The sequence below is a fragment of the Ursus maritimus genome, unplaced genomic scaffold (genome assembly GCF_017311325.1).
Source record: "Ursus maritimus isolate PB19 unplaced genomic scaffold, ASM1731132v1 scaffold_1, whole genome shotgun sequence".
NCBI lineage: Eukaryota > Metazoa > Chordata > Mammalia > Carnivora > Ursidae > Ursus > Ursus maritimus.
In genome coordinates, this window is record NW_024423343.1 from 14,261,580 (window position 1) to 14,282,621 (window position 21,042).

The following is a 21,042-nucleotide window of genomic DNA, read 5'->3' on the forward strand; positions in this document are numbered from 1 at the left end:
CAGCTCTTGATTGTACATTTTAAAATAGGGAATGCAAATTGAAATTCCTCCTGGGTACTTTAAATCATGCATTATATGTGCAGTATTTTCAATTAGCTGCAGAAAAAATATGTTCCATGTGGCTCTATTTTTACAGCTGGGAATTGCTCTGAGAACACAATTGACTATTTCATACATGTGAGATTTATTTAAATGACTCATGGGGCATTTGCAGTTTAACCAATAATTGACAATATTGTTGCAGTGTGGCAGGTAAAGCTAGGATGTCATTTTGCATTCCTGAAGAGGTGCTCCAAGCTCAGTAGCGTTAATGTTAGTCAAAGGGGCGGGCGGTGGACAGGGAGTTCGCGCGGTATTGAGATTCAGTCCTTCACGTTTCATTCCTGGGCCGTGCCGCACCACGAAAAGACCAAGGGTGCTTGCCTGTCTGAGGGTTGTGTGGGTTGTGCTCTCATGAAAGACCCCAAGCATGAGGGCATTGCCTTGTTTCTCTTATTTCTCTCTCCTGTTTTCATGTACCAGACAGAGACAAAAGATCAGGTCAGATATGGGGAACCCCATCCCTCCCCCAACTCTTCTCTTACCTCCCATTCCTTCCCCACCATGCTTTGCCAGCCACTTCACATCAGACATCACCTCTAGTACTGATGTAGAAAGCTAAGTGGACGCCCAAGTTGGACCAACCAGCCTCTCCATGGTCATTCATAAATGTTACTGGGGATTTGGAATGCACGTGCTCACCGAAATGATGTTGTAAATGGTGGTTAGGTAATTATGAAAATGCATTGTTTTTCAATGTGATTCAAAGTATGGGTTAATTAGGTATTTTGTGGTCAGCATTGAAGTCCTAACCACCGATTTTTAATTTTTCTCTGGATCAGTGGTTCTCCACCAGGGTGATCCTCCCTTTCGCCCCAGGGACATTTGTCAATGTCTCCCGGACATTTGGTAGTTGCAGTTGGGCTGGGGGTGCTACTAATATATAGTATGGTAGGGATGCTGCTAAATGTCCTGCAATACGCAGGACAGTCCCTCCCAACAAGGAATTATCCCGCTGAAAAGGTCAATAGTGCCCAGGTTGTGAAGCCTTGCTCTAGAATTTCTTTAGAAAAACAAAAACAAAAACGACTTCCCCAAATACTTTAGAATAAACCGGCTTATAAGATGGTGTGGTTTCTGTAATTGACATTAGTACATGAAGAGGGTTAAGGTCATAGTTAAAAGCCTGGCTTTTTCATCAATGCCTTGATATATTGAGCACCTCAGTGTCCCCATGTGCTATGTTGGATGCTGGGGAAGAGTGGTGAACAGGAAAGATATCGGCCTCCCCTCACTCACAGGCACAAAGAGAAGGGGAGATGGCAAGTGTTCCGGTCAGGGCGAGCATGAGCATGGAGGCCTGAGGCTGGAAAGAGCCTGGCAGCTCCTTGACTGCCAAGAGGAAAGGGTGTCTCTAGAAGGAAGCCAAATCCTGACAAGGCAGGTCTGCTCATAGGCTGTGGGAGGGTTGTATTTCACCGGGAGAGTTAGAGGGTTTCACGCTGGTCTTGGTGCCGAGGGTCGTGGTCCGCCTTCTTGGTCAACAAGGTCACTGGGGTAGTACAGGCAGTGCGTTGAGTGTAAGAGACTGATGTTCTATTCCAGGAATGCTGGTGGCTTGACTCTGGGGACAAAGGAGGTGGAGAGAGTAGACCGTTCAGGAACTGTGTTAGACGTAGAGTGGTAAAGTTTGTTGGTGGGTCCAATGGGGAGGGGAAGGATGAAGGGTGACACCCACACTTTCAGCTTAGATTCTTGGATGGCTGGGGTACCACACCAGTTGGGTTGTAGAACAACAAGTTTAGGGGTGAGTATGTACTTTTTCCTCCCATCTTAGAATTTCTATGAGAATGGGTAAGGGGGCTTCTATATGTCTCTCTACTTAATTTTTTTTTTTAAGGCAACGGTTCGAGTTGGTTCTGCTTGCTAAAATGTAAGGTATTTCTCCTGTAGTACTTCTCTTCTCTGCTTACCATCATATCAGGCTTTCCACTGTAGCTCAGAATTATTTCTAAATGGCTTCTTTGGGAAATCATCAGGCATTTTCTGTATTAGATATTTTTTCTATCTAAGCAAGTAGAACAGAGATGAGAGTCGGCTTATAGTCAGACTTGTACCATTGAGGCTTTCGACCACTAAGGCAGGTCTCATCTGGCTTCACTGCACTAAAAAATGTTTAAATTGTTTTAATCTAATCGCACCCTATTTCAGTTTTAGCTGGGAGGAAAACATTTTATCTTATTCTTGAGCCTGGCAGGCTTGGAAGGAACACAAGGAAAGTTCCCAGAGCCTGAGCCCGTTTCCAAAGTCACCCAGTGACCATCAGTCATTTCCTGACCCCATCACCAGGGCCATTTTTGGAGGCTGCGTGGACCCTGGCTGCTGCCCCCTGGAGCACAAGGCCACCTTCCCTGAGGACTTGTGACCAGCTGTCAAGCTCTGATAAAGTCACATACTAGACCTTTGAATTCCTCCTACAGCAAAGAAATGAAGGAAATGGCCCACAACTGAAAAAAGACCACAAGTAAATAGAAAAGTCAGCTTTTAAAATTCATTGTGATTTTTAGGAATTGGAATTTGGGGATATTTTGCAGTTGAGAGAACTGTGAAGACAGGTTGGTGTGCGGGCCATACGAGGCTGAGGGAGACACCCAAGGACACTTGAGCCACCACGATGATGGTAGTAAGTGGCAGTAATGACAAAGCCGGCTTTGGTTGAGCTCTTAGCATCTTCAAGAACTGTCTAAAGAACCTGAGATGTGCTACCCTTTGTTATTCTCCACAGCAGCTCATAAGGCAAGACTGGTATTATACATACCCATTTTACAGATGAAGAAACTGAGGCACGGTGATGTGAAGTCCTTGTCAAAAGTCATATAGTTAACTGGTAACGGTGCTGGAATTTGAACTTGGGTATTTTGTCTCAGGAGCCTGCAGAGGCCAAGAAGACTAATCAAAGAATTATGAAAAGGCATCATTATACAAAAACATATTTTTGGCATCTTTGTTTTTTAGAATATTGAGTTTTTTCACATGCTTGCAGTATTGGGAAAAGAATTAAAGTAAATTTTTAAAAGATCTGTCTTCAGGTGCATTTGTTTGCTGACAAAAATTTTTAGGGAAGATTTTTTTGTTTTTTACTTTTTTTTTTTTTTTTTTTTTCTTTTTTTTTTTTTTTTTTTTGCTTTTTATTTTGATATAGTTGTAGATTCCTATGCAGTTGTAAAAAAAACGATGCAGCAAGATCCCTTGTACCCTTTCCCTAGTTCCCCTAGTGGTAACACGTTATATAACTATGCACAACAGTAAATACCACAGCTGGGAAATTGACATTGGCGCAGGTCGTCCAGCTTACTCAGGGTTCTGCAGGCACTCACGTGTGCGTGTGTGCATTTACTTGTCTGCAGTCCTATCACATGTGGATGTGTGTGCCCGCCCCCCCGGGGAAGATAGCCGAGACCTCCATCGTAAGGACCCTGCGTGTCACACCTGCCCCCTACTCCCAGCTTCCCTCTCTCCTGGTAACCACTAATATGTTCTCCATCTCTGTAATTTTGTCCTTTTACGGATATTTTATAAGTGGAATCATATGGTATATAACCTTACAGGAATCGACTTTCTTTTTTTTTTTTTTTTTTAAGATTTTATTTATGTGACAGAGATACAGCCAGCGAGAGAGGGAACACAAGCAGGGGGAGTGGGAGAGGAAGAAGCAGGCTCCCAGCGGAGGAGCCTGATGTGGGGCTCGATCCCGGAACGCCAGGATCACGCCCTGAGCCGAAGGCAGACGCTTTAACGACTGCGCTACCCAGGCGCCCCAGGAATCGACTTTCTTTCCCTCAGCGTAATTCCCTGGAGATCCATCCAAATTGCAGGGTGTACCTTTTGAGCTGAGTGGTGCCCCGCGGTGTGGATGTGCCACCGTTTCTTTAAGACCCACCCATTAAAGGACATGTGGGCTGTTTCCAGTTGGCAGCTGTTGCAAATAAAGCTGCTATAGCCACGTTGGTGTACAGGACTTGGTGTGAACATGGGTTTTCATCAGTGTGCAAGATTGCTGGATCATATGATTAAATGCATGTTTAGTTTTGTAAGAAACTGTCAAACCATTTTCCAGAGTTGGCCCTACCATTTTACATACCCACCAGCAGCGTGTGCGTTACCCAGTTTCTCTGCCTCTCCTCCAGTCTTTGGCATTATCACTAGCTTTTGTTTTGGCTCTTCTGACAGGTGTGTAGTGATGGCCCATGGTGGTTTTAATTTGCATTTCCCTAATGGCAAATGGTGTTGAACACTTTTCGTGAGCTTATTGGCCATCTATATTCTCTTCAGTGAAGTGTTTGTCCATGTCTTTGTCCATTTTCTGATTGGAGTGTTTGATTTTTCTTTTAATATGGCATATGAGCGTTCTTTATTTATTGTAGATACTAGTCCTTGGTCAGATATGCAGTTTGCAAATATTTTCTCCCAGTGTGTAGCTTGTCTTTTCATCATCTTTGCCCAGTCTAAGAGCAGATATTTTTGATTTTGATGAGGTCTGGTTTATCAGTTTTTCCTTTTTTGAGTCATCCTTTTAGTAACAAGTCTAAGAACAAATAAGATTTTGATTCCTGCCTCTGCTAATGCAGTGGTCTGACTGTTGAGAGAGAAAGCAGTGGGACAGGATGGACATCGGAGTGCGTACGGTTCTTCCAGCTCCTGTCTAGTTTGGCCTCTGGTGTGTGTCATGATGAGCTGGTTGTCACAGTTATGGCCCCAGAGTAGACCTCGTCTCAGACACACTGTAAGATGATGATGATGTGAAAAGAATGATTATTTCCAGAGTCTCAGTTTCCAGAAGCATTTATGATACCTCCTAACACAAGACCTTTTTGTACTTGAAATCTTCTGTCTGGAATACTCCTTCTTTCCCTCCTCTGTGTCCCCCTTTGTCCCGTCATATCCAGCTCACCCTCCGATGTCCCCCCTATGCAGCCCTTCCTCAGAGCTCCCCCTTAGCCCTGTTGACATTTGGGGCAGACAACTCTTGTTGTGCAGGGCTCTCCTGAGCCTTGTAGGATGTTGGGCGGGATCTCTGGCCTCTGCCTTCTAGAGGCCGGTAACACCCTCCCCCACACCCAGTTGTGACAACCAAAAATGTCTACAGATGTTCCCTGAGGGACACACCTGCCCAGGCTGAGAACCTTGGCTGCAGGCCCTCAGCTCTGGGAGAATAGGTGCTGAGTCTCTCCTGCCCACGTTCTCACCTCGGCACCGTGCCTCTCACACTGGGGTCCATGAATGTTTGTGAAAAGTAAGTGGATGAAGCTACCATCGAACAGTTCTTTATATGGCAGCCTTGGAAATCCCACCCTGACTGCAAAAGAACCCAGTTGTGAATTTGAGCCCTAGAAATCTAGAGTCTTCTCTACACAGATGAATACAGGCTCCCCTTGTCCTTCTCTCCGCCGGCTGAAATGAGGATGCATGAGTCTTCCAGTGTCTGCCTGATTAAAGCCCACGTCCTCTCTTCACACTGCCAGGGCAGGGGCCCTCACAGCCACTCACTCTGGACCTCCTTCCGAGAAAAAGAGGGCATCCCTGCAGGGAAGATTGGCGCTCCCGCAGGGGGCATTTTTGGGTAATGTGGCACAGGGCGCTATTGGAGACCCAATTCAGAGTTCACCTGCTGGGTCTCCTTTTACTCTAGCTGGGCCCTGCTCCCTTCTCATGGGGGAAGGGAGGAAAAGAGGAGTTTGGGCTCCGTTTGGCTTAGCAAAGCATGTAACCAGACGTAATTAGTGCAGAAAGTTCCCAGGGAGTAAGCGCAGTGGCCATAAGAATAATTTAGGGTATGTGTGAGTGAGTCAGGTTTTTCTCTGTCTGCCTGGTAGTTCTGTGCCCTGAGCCTGAATGATAGAGCTGGCTTTGGCTCAGCAGAAGAGACTGCTGTGGGGGTGGGTGGGGGGAAAGCAGGCAGCAGTTCGGGAGGACAAAGCCTGGTTATGTCAGCCCCGGCTCCCTGCTGCTGCTTCATGAGGGGGGGCTGTCAGGGAGGCTGGGGACTCATCCTCTTCCTGCGGAGGAGAAAGGGCCTGATGACTGGGCCTGGTGGAAACGCCTTCCCCGACGCCCCTGGCCGGAAGCTCAGTGTAACATGGACGTCCCCACACCTCCAGCGCAGAAATTCTTACAACAGGCTGGAGGTGAACGTGATTTGATGAGGTGGACCCGCCACCCAGAGCTGTAGTTGCTGGTAACGCAGACCTTCCCCCCTGGGATTCACAGAAGGGAAGCCGCTTGAGTCCCTCCTCTCCCACATGGAAGAGGCACGGAGGGAGAATCCTCGGGAGAGCCACCATGACACTGGTGTCCACGCACTTGTTGCTGTGACAGGAAACAGTCTTTGACTTCAGACTGAAGCCTGGATTCTAAATTCAGGAAAGTCATCGGTGTCATGGCGTGACAGCGTGGGGGATGAGGGGGAAGGCGTGCTTTCTTGTGCGCTCGCAAGGTTCTCACCCTTGGCACTGACGCATGCGGCCGGATGATTCTTCGTGTGGGGGGTTGTCTCGCACGTGGTAGGATGTTTAGCAACATCCTTGACCTCAACCGCAGGATGCCAGTAGCACCCCTCCCAGCTATGACCACCCCAAATGTCTCCAGACATTGCCAAACGGCCCCTGGGGGGGCAGCGTCACCGCCCTCCCTGTGGGGAACCACTGCATTAGAGTAACAAACATTCTGTTCGATTCTTGTGCCTCATAAAGCTGTGGTACTTGTTTACTCCTAGTATTTGCTGATTTACGCACAGGACAGTGAGGTAGAAAGAAGGCAGTGTTTCTTCACTTTTTCCTTGGTTGACCCTTTAAACGCATGACCGCATGCGTCAGTGCCAAGGGTGAGAACCTTAACACATTGGCTAAGAGTGTCCCTTTTCAGACGTCACGTACGATCTGGGCAGGCTATTTAAGTTTTCTGGGCTTCTGTTTTGTCGCCTGTGAAGTATAAATACTAATGCCTACTTAAGTTGAAGATTCAGCTAGATGTTGGATGTATAGAATTCTAGGTACAGTGTCTGGTGCATAGTAGACATTCAATGAATGACGGCCATTATTCTTGAGTACTTAAGAATGTATTCCACAAGTTTGTTTTGTTTTTGCTCTTTGTTTTTTTTTTTTTAAGGTTTTATTTATTTATTTGACAGAGGGAGACAGCGAGAGAGGGAACACAAGCAAGGGGAGTGGGAGAGGGAGAAGCAGGCTTCCCGCCAAGGAGGGAACCCAATGTGGGGCTCGATCCCACAACCCTGGGATCATGACCTGAGCTGAAGGCAGACGCTTAACGGCTGAGCCACCCAGGTGCCCCTGTTTTGTTTTGTTTTATTTTGTTTTAAGAGAGGAAGGGAGGGAATGGGGAGGTGCTGCAGAGTGAGAGGGAGAGAGAGAATTTTAAGCAGGCTCCATGTCCAGCGCAGAGCCCAACGTGGGGCTCAGTCTCACCACCCCTGAGATCATGACCTGAGCTGAAATCAAGAGTTGAACGTTTAATGGACCGAGCCACCCAGACACCCCTCTACTCTACAAGTTTTAAGAGAAGTGGATTTTTTTTCATTAGCGCTAACACTCGCTGCTGCTACTTAAAATAGTGATCGGAACAGTTAATCACCATTGAACTATAATGTGTTTCATAAATATTGAGTTCCTGCTATATGCTGGGTACTCTTTACCATAGTACAGGGAATTAAAAAAAATGAATAAACTGATATCCCTGCCTTTAAATATCTAATAGTTGGGTGTAGCTATAAATGCGTCGAATCACGTTCGTCAGTACAGAGCCATCACCATGAACCCACTCACCGTGAAGTGGTCTGTGGGTTGGAATGGGGTGTGACGTGCCATCTGAGTGATACAAAGGGATCCCACTGTATTTCCCAACTCTTTCTCCTTTTCCAGTAACTACCATTTTTTATTCAGGTTTGTATGATCCTGTGATTTAACCACTGTTCTTGTGCTCTGTAGTCTTTTCTGCTCCCCCTTACTATGCACTTCAGCTGATCTAACTTCCCACTGCTGTGGCTTTATAAACAGAAAAAGGGATGCTTGTTTTAAAGTGATATGTTCACCGTAGAAATTTTGAAAAATACAGAACAGTATAAAGAATGATAAACTCCTCTTCCCACCATCAGAATTATTATATAGATAATATCTGGATATCCATCTTTCTAGTCTTTTTTTTTCCTGTGCCATGTATTATTTTTACAGAGTTAATTATACCAGAGTTTCCCTTTTTCCATCAGGATATGTCCAGAATATATTACCATATCTTTAAATTTTCTTCCAGTATAGTTTCTCAGCAGCTGGATGATATCGTGTTGTGTGGATGTCATGAGCTGACCCTTATGCTCTCCCAGACGTGGTCCCTGAGCCAAGGAGAAAGTGCGAATGATTCATTGAGGAAGTGCTCTGGGGTGAAACAGTAAGGGGGTGGTGGAAGTGGGAATTACAAAGGAAACAGCCGGTTAGGGAGTGATAGCAGTGGTGTTCCACAGCCCGATCCCATGGGGAGCTCCGGAGAGTCAACTCCTCCTTCAGGTGGTCTCTGCCACCTGGAGGCAAAGGAGCTAAGCTTTCCTACTCCTAGACCAGTAGTTAGTGGCTGTTGGCCTCCAGGGGGGCAAAGGAATGCTGTATGTCAACTCCCAGCCACTTAAGGCCCACTAAGAAAATGAGCTCCAACTCCCAGAAGCAATCCTCCGAAGGTAACAGGTGCAAATATTAGCAACAAAGCACACAGAGCTGGTAAATGTCACCCACGGTGTCCCCGTCATTGAAAATTTAGGTTGCAGTGATCATTGTTACTCCAATTATTTATTGCAAAGAATATTGCAATGATTCTGCTCTTAGACTGTACAGTGAACATTTTTAGGCCCAAGTCTATTTGCTTATTACCTTAGGGTTGATTAACAGAAAGGCTGTTACTGTTCTGATAGGTACGTATATTTTTAGGGTTTTGCATACCCCAAATTGCCTTTCAGAAAGTTGTTTTGTTTTATCAATTTACACTTCTAACACCTACTGGTCATTTTTTTTTACTAGCAACAACCTAGACAGCATTGATTTCTCATGCGTGAATTGAGGACCTATAGACATCAGAGTTATTCTAAGGGGTCAGAAAAGTCGTGTTTGTAGTCCACCTTTGAGTAGAGACTAAATAAATAATACTTCAAAATATAACTTTCAGAAATGTATCCAGATGCTGTTATAGATAAAAAGGTTTTGCATTTTATTGAACTGTTGATGAATTCCTAGTGGTTTTTATCCTGTAGTTTCACAAGTACTTTTTTAAAGCATAGTTAGTTGGGAAGTATCTGTATTACTTACGTCTAAACGAGGTGCTACCTTGTTTTAAAGATTGAGAACCACTGAGAACGCAGTCAATAGCACTGTAACATCTTAGGTCATCTCTTGGCTGTCAGTTAGCAAACCGTCCATTTGAACTGTTGCATCTTAACATCTGTTAATAAGAAAGTCTATGGACTTGATACCATAAATAAATCAGATTTAGCGACCTAAGACGAGAGACAGAAAAACACATCTCAGAACAAGTAAACGTGTTTTGGAACATACCCACCTCTACTCCCATCGTAACGGAACCCCCCATTCTCTTATAGAGACACAGAAACACACTCAAGTATCTTGCTCTGTCTTAACATATGTTATAAAGACACAGACAGGGCTGTATCAAGCTAGAAGTATCATGTTTGGCCCATTTTCTTAGCTTGACTGTTGAGACTTTTCAAATAGCTATTGAAATAAAAATCAGACTATTTCAAGTCTTGAGCATTGAGGAAGACAAGGGGAAGGGAACGAACATCCATTGGCTACCACTCTGAGGTGGATACTACGCTAGTTGCTGTCTGTCTTTCTGTGCGGGCTTATAGAAGTCCCAGGCCCAGTATTGGAATTTGATTTCTGATATAGCACAGAGGGGAAAGCTAGTAAAGATTGTGACTTGCCTTAGATGTCTTGGTTAGTGGATGGTAAAATTGGAATTTGAACCTTAGATGAATTTCCCCTGACACTTAGAGGAAAATAGAATAAATGTCCCATAATTTTGTATTCTTTAAAAGGTAGACAACTAACAAAGCCCCAATTGCCTTCTTCCTCCTAGCCTTCCCCTTTGCCCCGAAAGACATTTCAGAGCAAATGATCTGTAGATGAAAGCACTTGAATGTCAGAGAGTACTTAACAAAATGTGTCTTTTCGTAGGAACCATTTAAACGTTGTTGCCATATATTTCAGCGGCTGGAAATTTCGTTCCTGACTCTTTTAAGGCTCCTTTTGGCTAAATTCATTACTGTCATAGATCAGTCATGCACTTTGAAGTCTGATAAAAATTTATGAAAAAAATCCTCAGCGGTCTCTGAGCGTCTCTCAGTAACGTGAAAGAACATTTTAGAACCACCAGGCTGCTGTCACTGTGATCAGTTGGCATTTCCAGTTTCTTAAGTTGTAAAGATGCTGACTCATTCTGCTAACACTCTGCACACTTCCCAAGGGTATGAAGACACACTTGAGTGTTGCTCGTTCATCTATCGTAAGAGAACGTGGTAGATACTAGGAAAATGAGGACAGGTTTCGAAGGAATCCATTTCAGTAACATTAGCAAAAGTCTGAGAGACCAGGGTCGTCCTCTTACGTGTATAGGACCCTATTTGAGGCTTAACGTCAATTATTCATGCATAACAACCACTATGACTTTGCAGATCCAGCCTTAATCACCATGGATCAACTCCTGAAGTCTCTAGAAGGCCTCTTGCCAAAGACCCTTAAGAGTTAGACCTGTGAGGGCAGGCAGTATTTGGGCCCGACGGCTGGGAGGCACAATCCCACCTAAGGCTCCTTGGACGGCTCTCTTTGTCAGCCCAGCAATTTTCCTTCACATTTGTTTCTCTGGGAAAAACTGGCAGAAGATGTCATGGTTCCATATAACCCGGTGTGCAGTTTTCCTCTGCCTCCTGTAGTCCCTGTAGAAGAAGTGGTTGGTCCAAAGGCAGAACAACGGGGCCTTGGGTTCTAAGAATCAGGAGCCTACAAACAGAGACCAGAGGGATATCTGCATTTTCCCCGTCCAAGAGAAAGGGTCAGCTTTTGTTGAGGCGAGGGGCTGGTTGTCGCCCCTTCCCACCTGAGATAAACCGGGGACTCTCCTTGTCATGTTGGATGCCAGCTGTTCAGTCCAGGCACCTCATTGTTTGGTTCCCACAAGCCATCAGGATGGGTTTGATCCAGGAGACTAACGGCCTTCACCTGAGAAATATTCCATTTTGATTATCCCAGCCCAGCTTTGAATGCCCCGCTCCCTCCCCCATCTTTTCCGCATCTGTGGCCAGGTAAGCAGTCTCTCTTTCATAATTTGAACTTTTAACGTTTGTCTCTAGTCCAGAGTGTGCTATCAGTGGATGTTAGATTTTCCACATTTCCCGGATTCCCACGGTTAATGTGGAGTTTATTTGGTGAGAATACTCAGGTTGTCTCTAAATACTGTCTGCCACTGAGAGGAACCAGAGCTCCTTACGGAAGTGGCTGATTCTACCTAGGGCAGGAAGGGTGCAGAATGAGCCTGAAATATCTTGTCAAAGCAGAAAACAAGGAAGCATTTGAGACTCTGAGGTTATAGGAGAGCGCCGCCTGAAGACACTCATGTTGAGCATCAGAAAAAATAACAAAATTTCAGTGGATCAGGACCCTTAAAATATCTTGAAAAACATGGGTTCATAATTACACTAAGCAAACAGACAGGAAAAAACCCCTCTGATCACTCTGAGATGCAGGGTAACCAATTCATCATTTTAAGAGCAATCTGAGAAATGAATCACGCATTCATCCTGCCCTCGCACTACAAGCTGAACCTCAGGATAACGGAATCGGTTGGTTATGGAAAGCGTCTTTTTATTGAAGTGTTCCAGCTAATACAGTTAGAACCACAACAGCATCATTTGGCAACGCTAATAAATGCACTTGGGCAGTGATCAGGGGCGGCTTCTAACATCACAAAAAAGAGACACATGGCCACTTTCTCCTGCTTCCAGCACCCGCTACAACACCTCTGTGAAACATGTTTGCAGAAAAAGAAGTTTGAATGTGATCGGCCTCTAGAGGAGAGGAGGCAAACCTTCTGTAAAGGGCCAGGTAGTAGATGTCTCTGGCTTTACTGGCCATACAGTCTCTGTTGCAACTGGGCAACTCTTTTCGACTCACTGTCGGAGCTCAGTGCAATCACAGCCCAAACCCCGGAGTTTGCAGACCCCTGCTCTAGGTTGAACTACGAACTTAGGGAAGTGCAGAAGACAGAGGAACTTGTTAAGCTGCATCACGTGAATGCAGTGAGCAAAATCTAGACTGTGGGGAACTCTACAAGACAAATAACCTGGTTTCTTCAACAAAAGAGTTCAGAGGAAAAAGTTAAAAATAAAGCAACTGGGGTAAGACTTTTTAAAAGGCAGGAGACCTCTCAACCAGTTGCAATGTGTGGAGCTTATTCAGATCCTGATTCAAATAAACTATTATTTTGGACACTGGCTAGATATTAATATTGTAAAGAGTTACTAATTTTTGACTGGGATGATGTTACTGTGTATGTATGTGTGTTTGTGTGTGTGTTTGTGTGTGTGTGTGTGTATATATATTCCTTAGGTATAGAATATATGTTGAAGATATTTTGAATTATATGATGTCTAGAATTTGCTTCAAGACCATTGTTGATTTTAGAAGAAATAAAATAAGCCATGAGTTGATCATTATTTTATGTGAATGTTGGGTACTGGGGATTTACGTTGTTTTTCTATGTTTAAAATCTTTCATGACATGAAGATTTTGATAAATTTTATAAAAGATATCACTTGAAACCTATTTCAGAGAATGAGAAGGGATGGAATACTTGCCATTTATTAGACACTCCTGGGTCCTTCTAAAACAGATGGAAATCATCTGGCTAAGAGTTGGAGCCAGAAGAGTCTTCCAGTGTTTCCCCTCAAAACTGTTTACGTACGTCTTATTTGTTATACTAAATAGAGCTGACAGATACCCTACTATTTATCATTTGAGCTGACAGATACCATTTTATATATGTTTTGCTCGTGTATTATATGTAAAATACATTTTACTTTGTAAAAAGACTATTAGGTTGAGAATAAGCATCATCTTTTGTGACCGGCTGGATTAATCTGCCATTGTTGAATCAGTTAACACTCATTCAGTGCAGGGGTCTGGCCATAAGCTTTCACAGCCTGGAGAGGTGATGTGAGTGGTGGCAAGCGGTGGACAAGGCAGCCGGGAGCAGAGGGACCTCGCGCCCAGCCCCTCGCAGTGGTTGCTGTGCAAGATGTCTGCCCTGGGAATGAGGGCCCAGTGTTACCAGGGCCCCATTTATTTTCATTTTTCCTGAGAATAACTCTAAATCTAGATGGTATGTGACATCTTCCAACGTGTAGTTGCTGAAAATATTTTTAGAGTGCCTTTTATTCCAAACCAAACACTTAAATATCTGGGTTAGTCCCATGAATCAACCTCTGATTCAGTGACTACCAATGATAAGGCCCTAAGTAAGACCCCATGGCCACTGGGGTTCTAAAGTCCCATGCCCCTGCTTTCTTGAGCTTCCAATCTAGTTGGGAGGGAGAAACACACTTGAAAATCAAGATGAAAGGTACAGATAGGAAATACTGTGGAAATTCAGAGAAGGGAGTAAATAGACCCACTTGGGACAATCTTGGGAAGCCTCCCACAGGCCACGGGTGGAGTTGGGGGAGCACTGACTGTCCCCAGGTGGAGAGTAAGGGAGAGAAGCAAAGACATGAGTACCAGGCAAGACCCAGGCCTAGACCCTTTAAAAGGAAAGTTGACAGGTGGCCCTCCACCTATGGAGGATTTTTTTCAGGCCAATATAATGTTCTGAACAGTCAGGTGAACATAGACAGCAAATAGATGAAAGTATGACACTGAAATTCAGCAGAGGGTTTGAGGATTTGAGCCGCATCTCTGAGCATCGCCGGTGCGGACGTGATGGTTGAAGGGACAGAGTCTGTGGAGGGCGTGTTTCTCTAATGTCTGCTGCTGGGAAGGGAGACGTTGCTAAATGTAAGGACATGCTCTGAACCTGGCGTTTGTAAAACCACCGACTCTGTTATTTACTACACCAAATCTCACTTGAAGCTCAGAGCAGTACCCAGTTACTGCCCAGACATCCCCCACACTGGAAAGGGGAGGTTTGGAGTATGAGACACTAGAAGTACGTGGGGAAGAGAATCCCACATTTGAAAGGTGACGCCTGTGTTGATGGCTTTATTTATAGGTTTATGATCTCCCTACAGTGATCGCCCAAACCGCACTCTTGGGGGTGTGTGTGTGTGTATGTGTTTTACTGTTATGAAAAGATTATTCAGGAAGTGGAAACATTTAAACAGATTTATGATCTTCCATACTGATACTCTGCAATACATTTGGGCAGCAGCTTTATTCCTTCTCTCTTACTTGAAAGTTTCAAGTGTAATTTCTCCTAAAAATAAACAGGAGGCTACACTGTTCTTCCCATAATGAGAATCTGCTTGTTGTAGAGAGTAAGCATTTTAGAGCTTGATTAACTCCAGCAGCGACTTCATGTAAAAGATTGTCTATTTGGATGTGACTATGTATCAGTTAAGAATTTTATAAGCCCAGGGGCGCCTGGGTGGCACAGTGGTTGAGCGTCTGCCTTCGGCTCAGGGCGTGATCCCGGCATTGTGGGATCAAGCCCCACATCAGGCTCCTCCGCTGTGAGCCTGCTTCTTCCTCTCCCACTCCCCCTGCTTGTGTTCCCTCTCTCGCTGGCTGTCTCTCTCTCTGTCGAATAAATAAATAAAATCTAAAAAAAAAAAAAAAAGAATTTTATAAGCCCAAGTAACTCATGGATCAGCGCCCATTCTCCTGGCTACTGAACTGTGGAGACGAGTGAAAGCTTAGTCTCAGACCTGTACATAAGCCAGGTGAGCTGAAACGAGGCGGCGTTTAGCCGAGGAAACTGAGGCCAAGAAGTTATGCCCAGAACATCCATCAAAAATAGCTCCGATTCCAAGTTCTGCACAGCTCCGACACTGTCCCGGTACACTGTTATGAAACTGCCCATAGACCTCTCTCAAAAACTTCCCAAATCCAAGAAACCAAGAAAAACACCCATGGCAGCCTTCCCCCACTTCATAATGAAACTGTTCTTTTAGCAAAAAGTCATAACCAAGCAAAATTCTGCTAAATAAGATGGCTATTTATTTGGGAGACTATCTTTGCTGACTCTGAGACATTGGAGCTATTAAATTTTTCTCTTGCTGATCCCTTCTACCTGTTTTATAGTCGTCTACATAAATCTATAGCATATGGGCGAAGCCACTCTATTGCTATCAGAGGCAAAACCAATTTGATGTCCTTTCTGAGTGTGCAGATTCAAATATTTTATTCGAATAGTTGCTAATCCAGGAGGATTTCTTTGGGAGGCTTGGGGAGGAAAGAGTAGGCATGCAGGAGGTAATGTCGGAATGGACTATAATGCCAGAGTCAACAATTCACATTGATGAAGTTGGCACTAGTGACCGGACTAGACCATTTGTAACAAAGATTGTGCGGATTGTTTTATGCTTGTAATGGCTTTGTGACATATTAAGTTTTGAAGAGGAGATTTATTTCCAGAAAGAAGGGAGGGAGGGAGGGAGGCTAGGAGGACACAGTGTCTAATTTTGAGATGAAATGAGTAAAGCCTCCATAGTCAGCATTTGGAAGCTCTCCAACGTCCAACAGGCTGAAAGAAACTCAGGGCATTGTCATGGTATTAGAGCCAGCCCTAGGTGCCAAAGTCAAAATAGGCCACGCTGGCCATAGGAAAGCCCCAAGTAGGAGCGTGCATGTTTTGAATTTAGACAGGCTGTCTTAACACAATTATTTTACAATTAAGCCCTGAAGAAGCTCTGTGTGTTCTAAATTTTTAAAAATGTTTCACAACATATGAGAAAATTGCAACATCACCTTGAATGACGGTCTTAGTGCTTTGCCTTGTGGCCCTGGGTTGGGGGTTGCAGGTGGGGAACTCTGCACCCAGTGAATTTCACTCTCTTCGGAAAATGTTGGGGGCTCACTGTGAGGCTCAGGACTGAGCATAATCACTTTCTCAGTCACGCTCAATAAACATTATTTTGATGCAGTAAAAAATAATTAAAAAAACAAAATATATAAGCCGTCAGGTTTAATCCCACATGTATTTATTGAACATCTACAGTGACCTGGAGTGGGAAGCAGAAAAGATGCATAGAAAGGAAGACAAGGAAACCCCAAATGCCAGTTTTGCCTAACACTCCCGATGTCAATTTGTCTGGAGCACAGAGCCTTCTCTCCCTGCACTCCGGGTCCCCCGTTTCCTAAAAGGCTCCCCTCTTTCTTATTCTTTGCTGACATTCCCAGTCTCCCGTATGTAAATGCACGTGCCAGGAGGACACATTGGCTCCTCTGGAAACTTGTGCTTCGCGGAAGTTTGGGTCTCCAAGGGAGGAGCCAAATTAGCCACATCATGAATTCTGCTTTTGTTTTGCCGACTGCCTCTTTTAAGTTCTTATTTAATGGAAGTATTTGCTTTTCCATAAATACATGTAAATTTCCTACCTCTTACTTGTCACAGCCAAAGGAAGCTCACTAAGTGGTAATCAAGGAAGAAAGCGTATTTCAGACAAATCACTGTAATTGAGAATATCTGTGTAAACAACGCCATTCTCACAATTGACAAATTAGCCAATTGTTCTGCCCTATTGTAGATTTAAGGGTATCACTTAAGTTTATTTTAATTAACAATCCCTAAATTAAGAAAGTAACATGTGGGGCGCCTGGGTGGCACAGCGGTTAAGCGTCTGCCTTCGGCTCAGGGCGTGATCCCGGCGTTCTGGGATCGAGCCCCACATCAGGCTCCTCCGCTGTGAGCCTGCTTCTTCCTCTCCCACTCCCCCTGCTTGTGTTCCCTCTCTCGCTGGCTGTCTCTATCTCTGTCGAATAAATAAATAAAATCTTTAAAAAAAAAAAAAAAGAAAGAAAGTAACATGTTCATGGTAAAAAAAAAAAAAATGAGGACACAGGGTTATAAGGTAATCCTAGCAACCCGAGGGACTCACTGCCTTTTTTTAAAACCCTCCTGTGGTTTCTTGTGACCCTTAGAAGGAAATCCAGGAGCCACACATACTGGGGTCTCTGGGCCTTAGGGATCTGGGCCCTTCCTCCTCTTCACATCCTCCCCCAACTCCCTCCTCGGTGGCCACGTGCTGGGGGCAGATGCAGGGGTAGGGGGCGCACAGGGGCTTCTTTCTCATTCAGGAGTCATCATGCGTGTTCCCACAGCAGAGGTGCCCTCCCTGACCTGCTGTACCTCATGTTGCCCCCACCTCGTCCTTTATTTGCAGGCACAGTGTTTTATCGTCATGGCCCTGATCCCTCTCTGAGGGATCCCTCTGCTTACTGGCTGATTTACGTCTCCCCTCCACAATGTAACCTCCAGGAAGGCCGGGGTCTTGCCCATCTATTTATAGTTGTATGCCCAGCGCTTCGAAAAGGGTCTGGCACCCAGTAGTTCTCAGTAAATACTGCTTCGATCGGATGAAGGGTAGTTGTAAGATTGAATGGCATCTGGCATGTAGTTGGGAGCCTACCGGGGGGAGGCTGCCTTCCTCTCCCTCCCCAGCCCCCTAACAAAATACGGCAAAAGCCGATTTAATCTACACTATTCTATTTTAAATAAATTAACAAAGCACTCAATTGTACTGAGTACGGTGAATCATACCCAGTTGAATATAAAGTAGTCCCCCCCCAAAGGTGTTCATTTAAGAATTCACGTATTTTTTTAATCTGATTTTTCAGGTCATCCTTGCCGAAAGGAACCATGAATTGGCCTTTTCCCTTCTTCCTTGTGGCCACAGTGACGTTGCCCTGCGTGTGCTCCCAGTTCAACCCCCTGTCTCTGGAGGAACTAGGCTCCAACACAGGAATCCAGGTTTTCAATCAGATCGTCAGATCCCGGCCTTATGACAACGTGGTCGTGTCCCCCCACGGGATCGCGTCTGCGCTGGGGATGCTTCAGCTGGGAGCCGACGGCAGGACCAAGAAGCAGCTCACCACGGCGATGAGATACAGCGTGAATGGTGCGTGCCCTGTGGGCTCTGGCCGGTGGGGCCTTGAGCGAGTCCTGCATCCGGAGGGTTTGGGGTCAGTCCCGTGATCTTGCCGCACCCCCGTTTACTTATTTCTAAAAAGAAAGCTTCCTGTCTGCCTCACCTCCGTGGTGCATCATGGTAGTGAACGTACTTTTAAAGCTTGTGAGCTGGGGAAGAGGGGAGCTGGGTGGGTGGGTGGGGGGGCGCCTCCGTCCTGTGTCTTTACTGTTGGTGACCGCATGAATCCATGTGGTGAGAAGAGTGCAGAGACACACACACACACACACACACACACACACACACACACACACACAGTGTGCATGGGCTCTGTGAGCCCTACCAGAGGCGATCTCTAGGTCGCGATGCTGTGCTGTGGTCCTTCAAGGTGTTACCTCTGGGGGAAACTGAGTAAAAGGCACAGGGGACCACCCTGTATGTTGTTTTGCAACTTCCCATGACTCTATCATTATTTCAAAATAAAAAGCTAAAAAAACTTTTTTTTTTTTTGAAGTCAGGCCCAGGGGAAAAAGTTTGAATTGTTGTTTTGAATTATCTGCGTCCACTTAAGAGTCTCTGCCTCCTAGCACTGGTGGCTCCAGCTCAGGTTTCGGCCCCAAGTCCACTTTCCACCTGCACAAGGGCCACGTGTGAGGGAGCAGAACGGACCCCGCAGCTGTCCTCTGGGGCCACTGGGCACCGTGGCCCTGAGCGAGTCACTCTGCACATCCTAGTGTTCGCTGCTTTATTGGAAAATGCGGGAGTTGCCCTTTTCATGTTCTTCCCCTCCTGTTAGCCTCATGAAGTTCTAGGAATCTTGACTTAACAGCATTGATGCCTTCGGCTGGGAGAGGAAGGCGAGAAGGGTGGGCGGGGTTTCGAGGACTCCGTGCCTCGCTCCATGCCCCTCGGTGGCCGTGTTCAGTGCCGCCTCCCGAGCTGCCCGCCCCAAGTGCCTGAACGCCCCGCTCTGTTTACACGGCCTTCAGTTTCGCGTGAGTCTGCAGCTGGAGCACCTGTCAGAGGCGTGGAAGGACTCAGTACTTGGAACACACCGTTCTGCCCCTTGCTTGGACGCTCGGACAGTCTTGGTGATTTATAGCTTTCCAGCGAATGTCTGCTAGGATTTATAGCCTTCACAGTGCCACCCAGACCCTGGCGGCCAGTACAGTCCCAAGGCAGTGACTGGACTTCTGGTTTCGCACTGAGCCACATTCATTGGAAGCAATATTTCTGAAGTTTGGACCGTGTTGCCTGTGGGTGGCTTCCTTCCCCCACCCTTGCTTTCTCCCGAATCACTGGCTGTCGTGTTGTGGAATGGGGCTCCAGTCACAGGACAGACCCTTTCAGGGGAGCCCGTGTGGTTTTTCAGGCCCGACTTTGGGCTCCGCCTCTGAAAACTCAGGATAGCGATGCTCTTACCACGGACAGAGGCAGAACGTTTGGGGCAGGGGAGGAAGGTCTACACCAGTCTTTTCCCGGCAGGAGACCGAGGTGTGTGGAGGAGGCGGTGTGGCCAAAAGGGGCGGGTGCTGGGTCTTGGCCTCTGCTGTTCCCTTCCAATAAAGTGGGCCTGCCCCACAGAACAGCACGAAAGGCGGAGTCATGAGAGGCCAAACAGAGGACCAGTGGGTCACCTCCCTGGGCCGCATGGCAGGTCAGCTCTCCAGGAGACCATCACTGTGACCCTGCAGGCTGCTTTACGACAGTGTCATGTTGAAAGGACCCCAAGCGAGTAACCTGAGAATCTATAATTCGAGCTCAGTACAGAAACACATTTCATCCTTATAATTTATTTTCTTCTTTTCCATGTTCTAAAAGCAAATGGAGCATGTATGACTGGCTCGTGTAAAATAAAGCTTATGTTGCCATAAAATTAATCCCCGTACTTTTCGAGCTTGAGATCAGGTAAACGTCACACCACTCTTGGATGGTGGCACATGGCAATTTTTTATGGTCTTTCTAATGCTTATTTTATTCATTTTTTTTCCAAAATAGAAAAAAAGAAATCGCAGTGTTTAATCTTTGGCAGGAAAGAGCACTAAAGGTTAAGAAAGAAAAAGAATGAATTAGGAAGATTCCTTGGATTTATTCCCCCGTGACTATGTAAGGAAGAGCTCCAGTCTTCCTGTTGACCTGGCACCAAGAAAGCCTCCCAGGAGGACGTCTATGTGGGGAAGGTGTTGAGATGCCTCGAATATGCTGTTTTGGTGTTAAAAGCGCCGCTGATTTTTAAGAACTATTAATAATTTTACTTAATTTTACCACCACCCCCTCCTTTCTTGACACAAGGCCACTGAGGAAGCACAAGACGTAGTCTCTTGCTACTCAGGCTTCTCTTGTCTATACTGCTCTTATTTGCCATCCTAAGAAAGCTATTTTTTTAAAAACGGCTTTTCTGAATTCTCACGGAAATATTGCTGCATCTTTCCATTTCTCCTCCAGGAGTCGGGAAAGTGTTAAAGAAGATCAACAAGGCCATCAGCTCCAAGAAGAATAAAGACATCGTCACCGTGGCCAATGCAGTGTTCGTGAATAACGGCCTCAAGATGGAGGTGCCTTTTGTCACCCGGAACAAAGACGTGTTTCAGTGTGAAGTCCAGAATGTGAGCTTTGAGGATCCAGCCTCCGCCTGCGATTCCATCAATGTGTGGGTAAAGAACGAAACCAGGGGTGAGTGGCCGCAGTTCCCTGGGAACTGTTTTGTACGATCTTACACTTTGTGAATGCAAGCATGAGGGGGCCTCTGAGGTTCTAACGGGTCCCGTGGCCCTTTCATTGTGAAACTCCTGGACCCAGCTGGCTGGTCTTTC

At 45.7% G+C, this 21,042-nt stretch overlaps 1 protein-coding gene across 1 annotated transcript in view; it reads left to right on the top strand.

Annotated features, from left to right (window-relative positions):
• The window catches only part of SERPINE2 (serpin family E member 2), a 61,614-nt gene that overhangs the window by 18,002 nt on the left and 22,570 nt on the right, over positions 1–21,042 (top strand). The window contains exons 2-3 of the mRNA XM_040639827.1: positions 17,940–18,220; positions 20,675–20,902. Coding sequence (XP_040495761.1) covers positions 17,962–18,220; positions 20,675–20,902 — 487 coding nt within the window. The 5' untranslated portion in view covers positions 17,940–17,961. The remainder of the gene's footprint in view (positions 1–17,939; positions 18,221–20,674; positions 20,903–21,042) is intronic.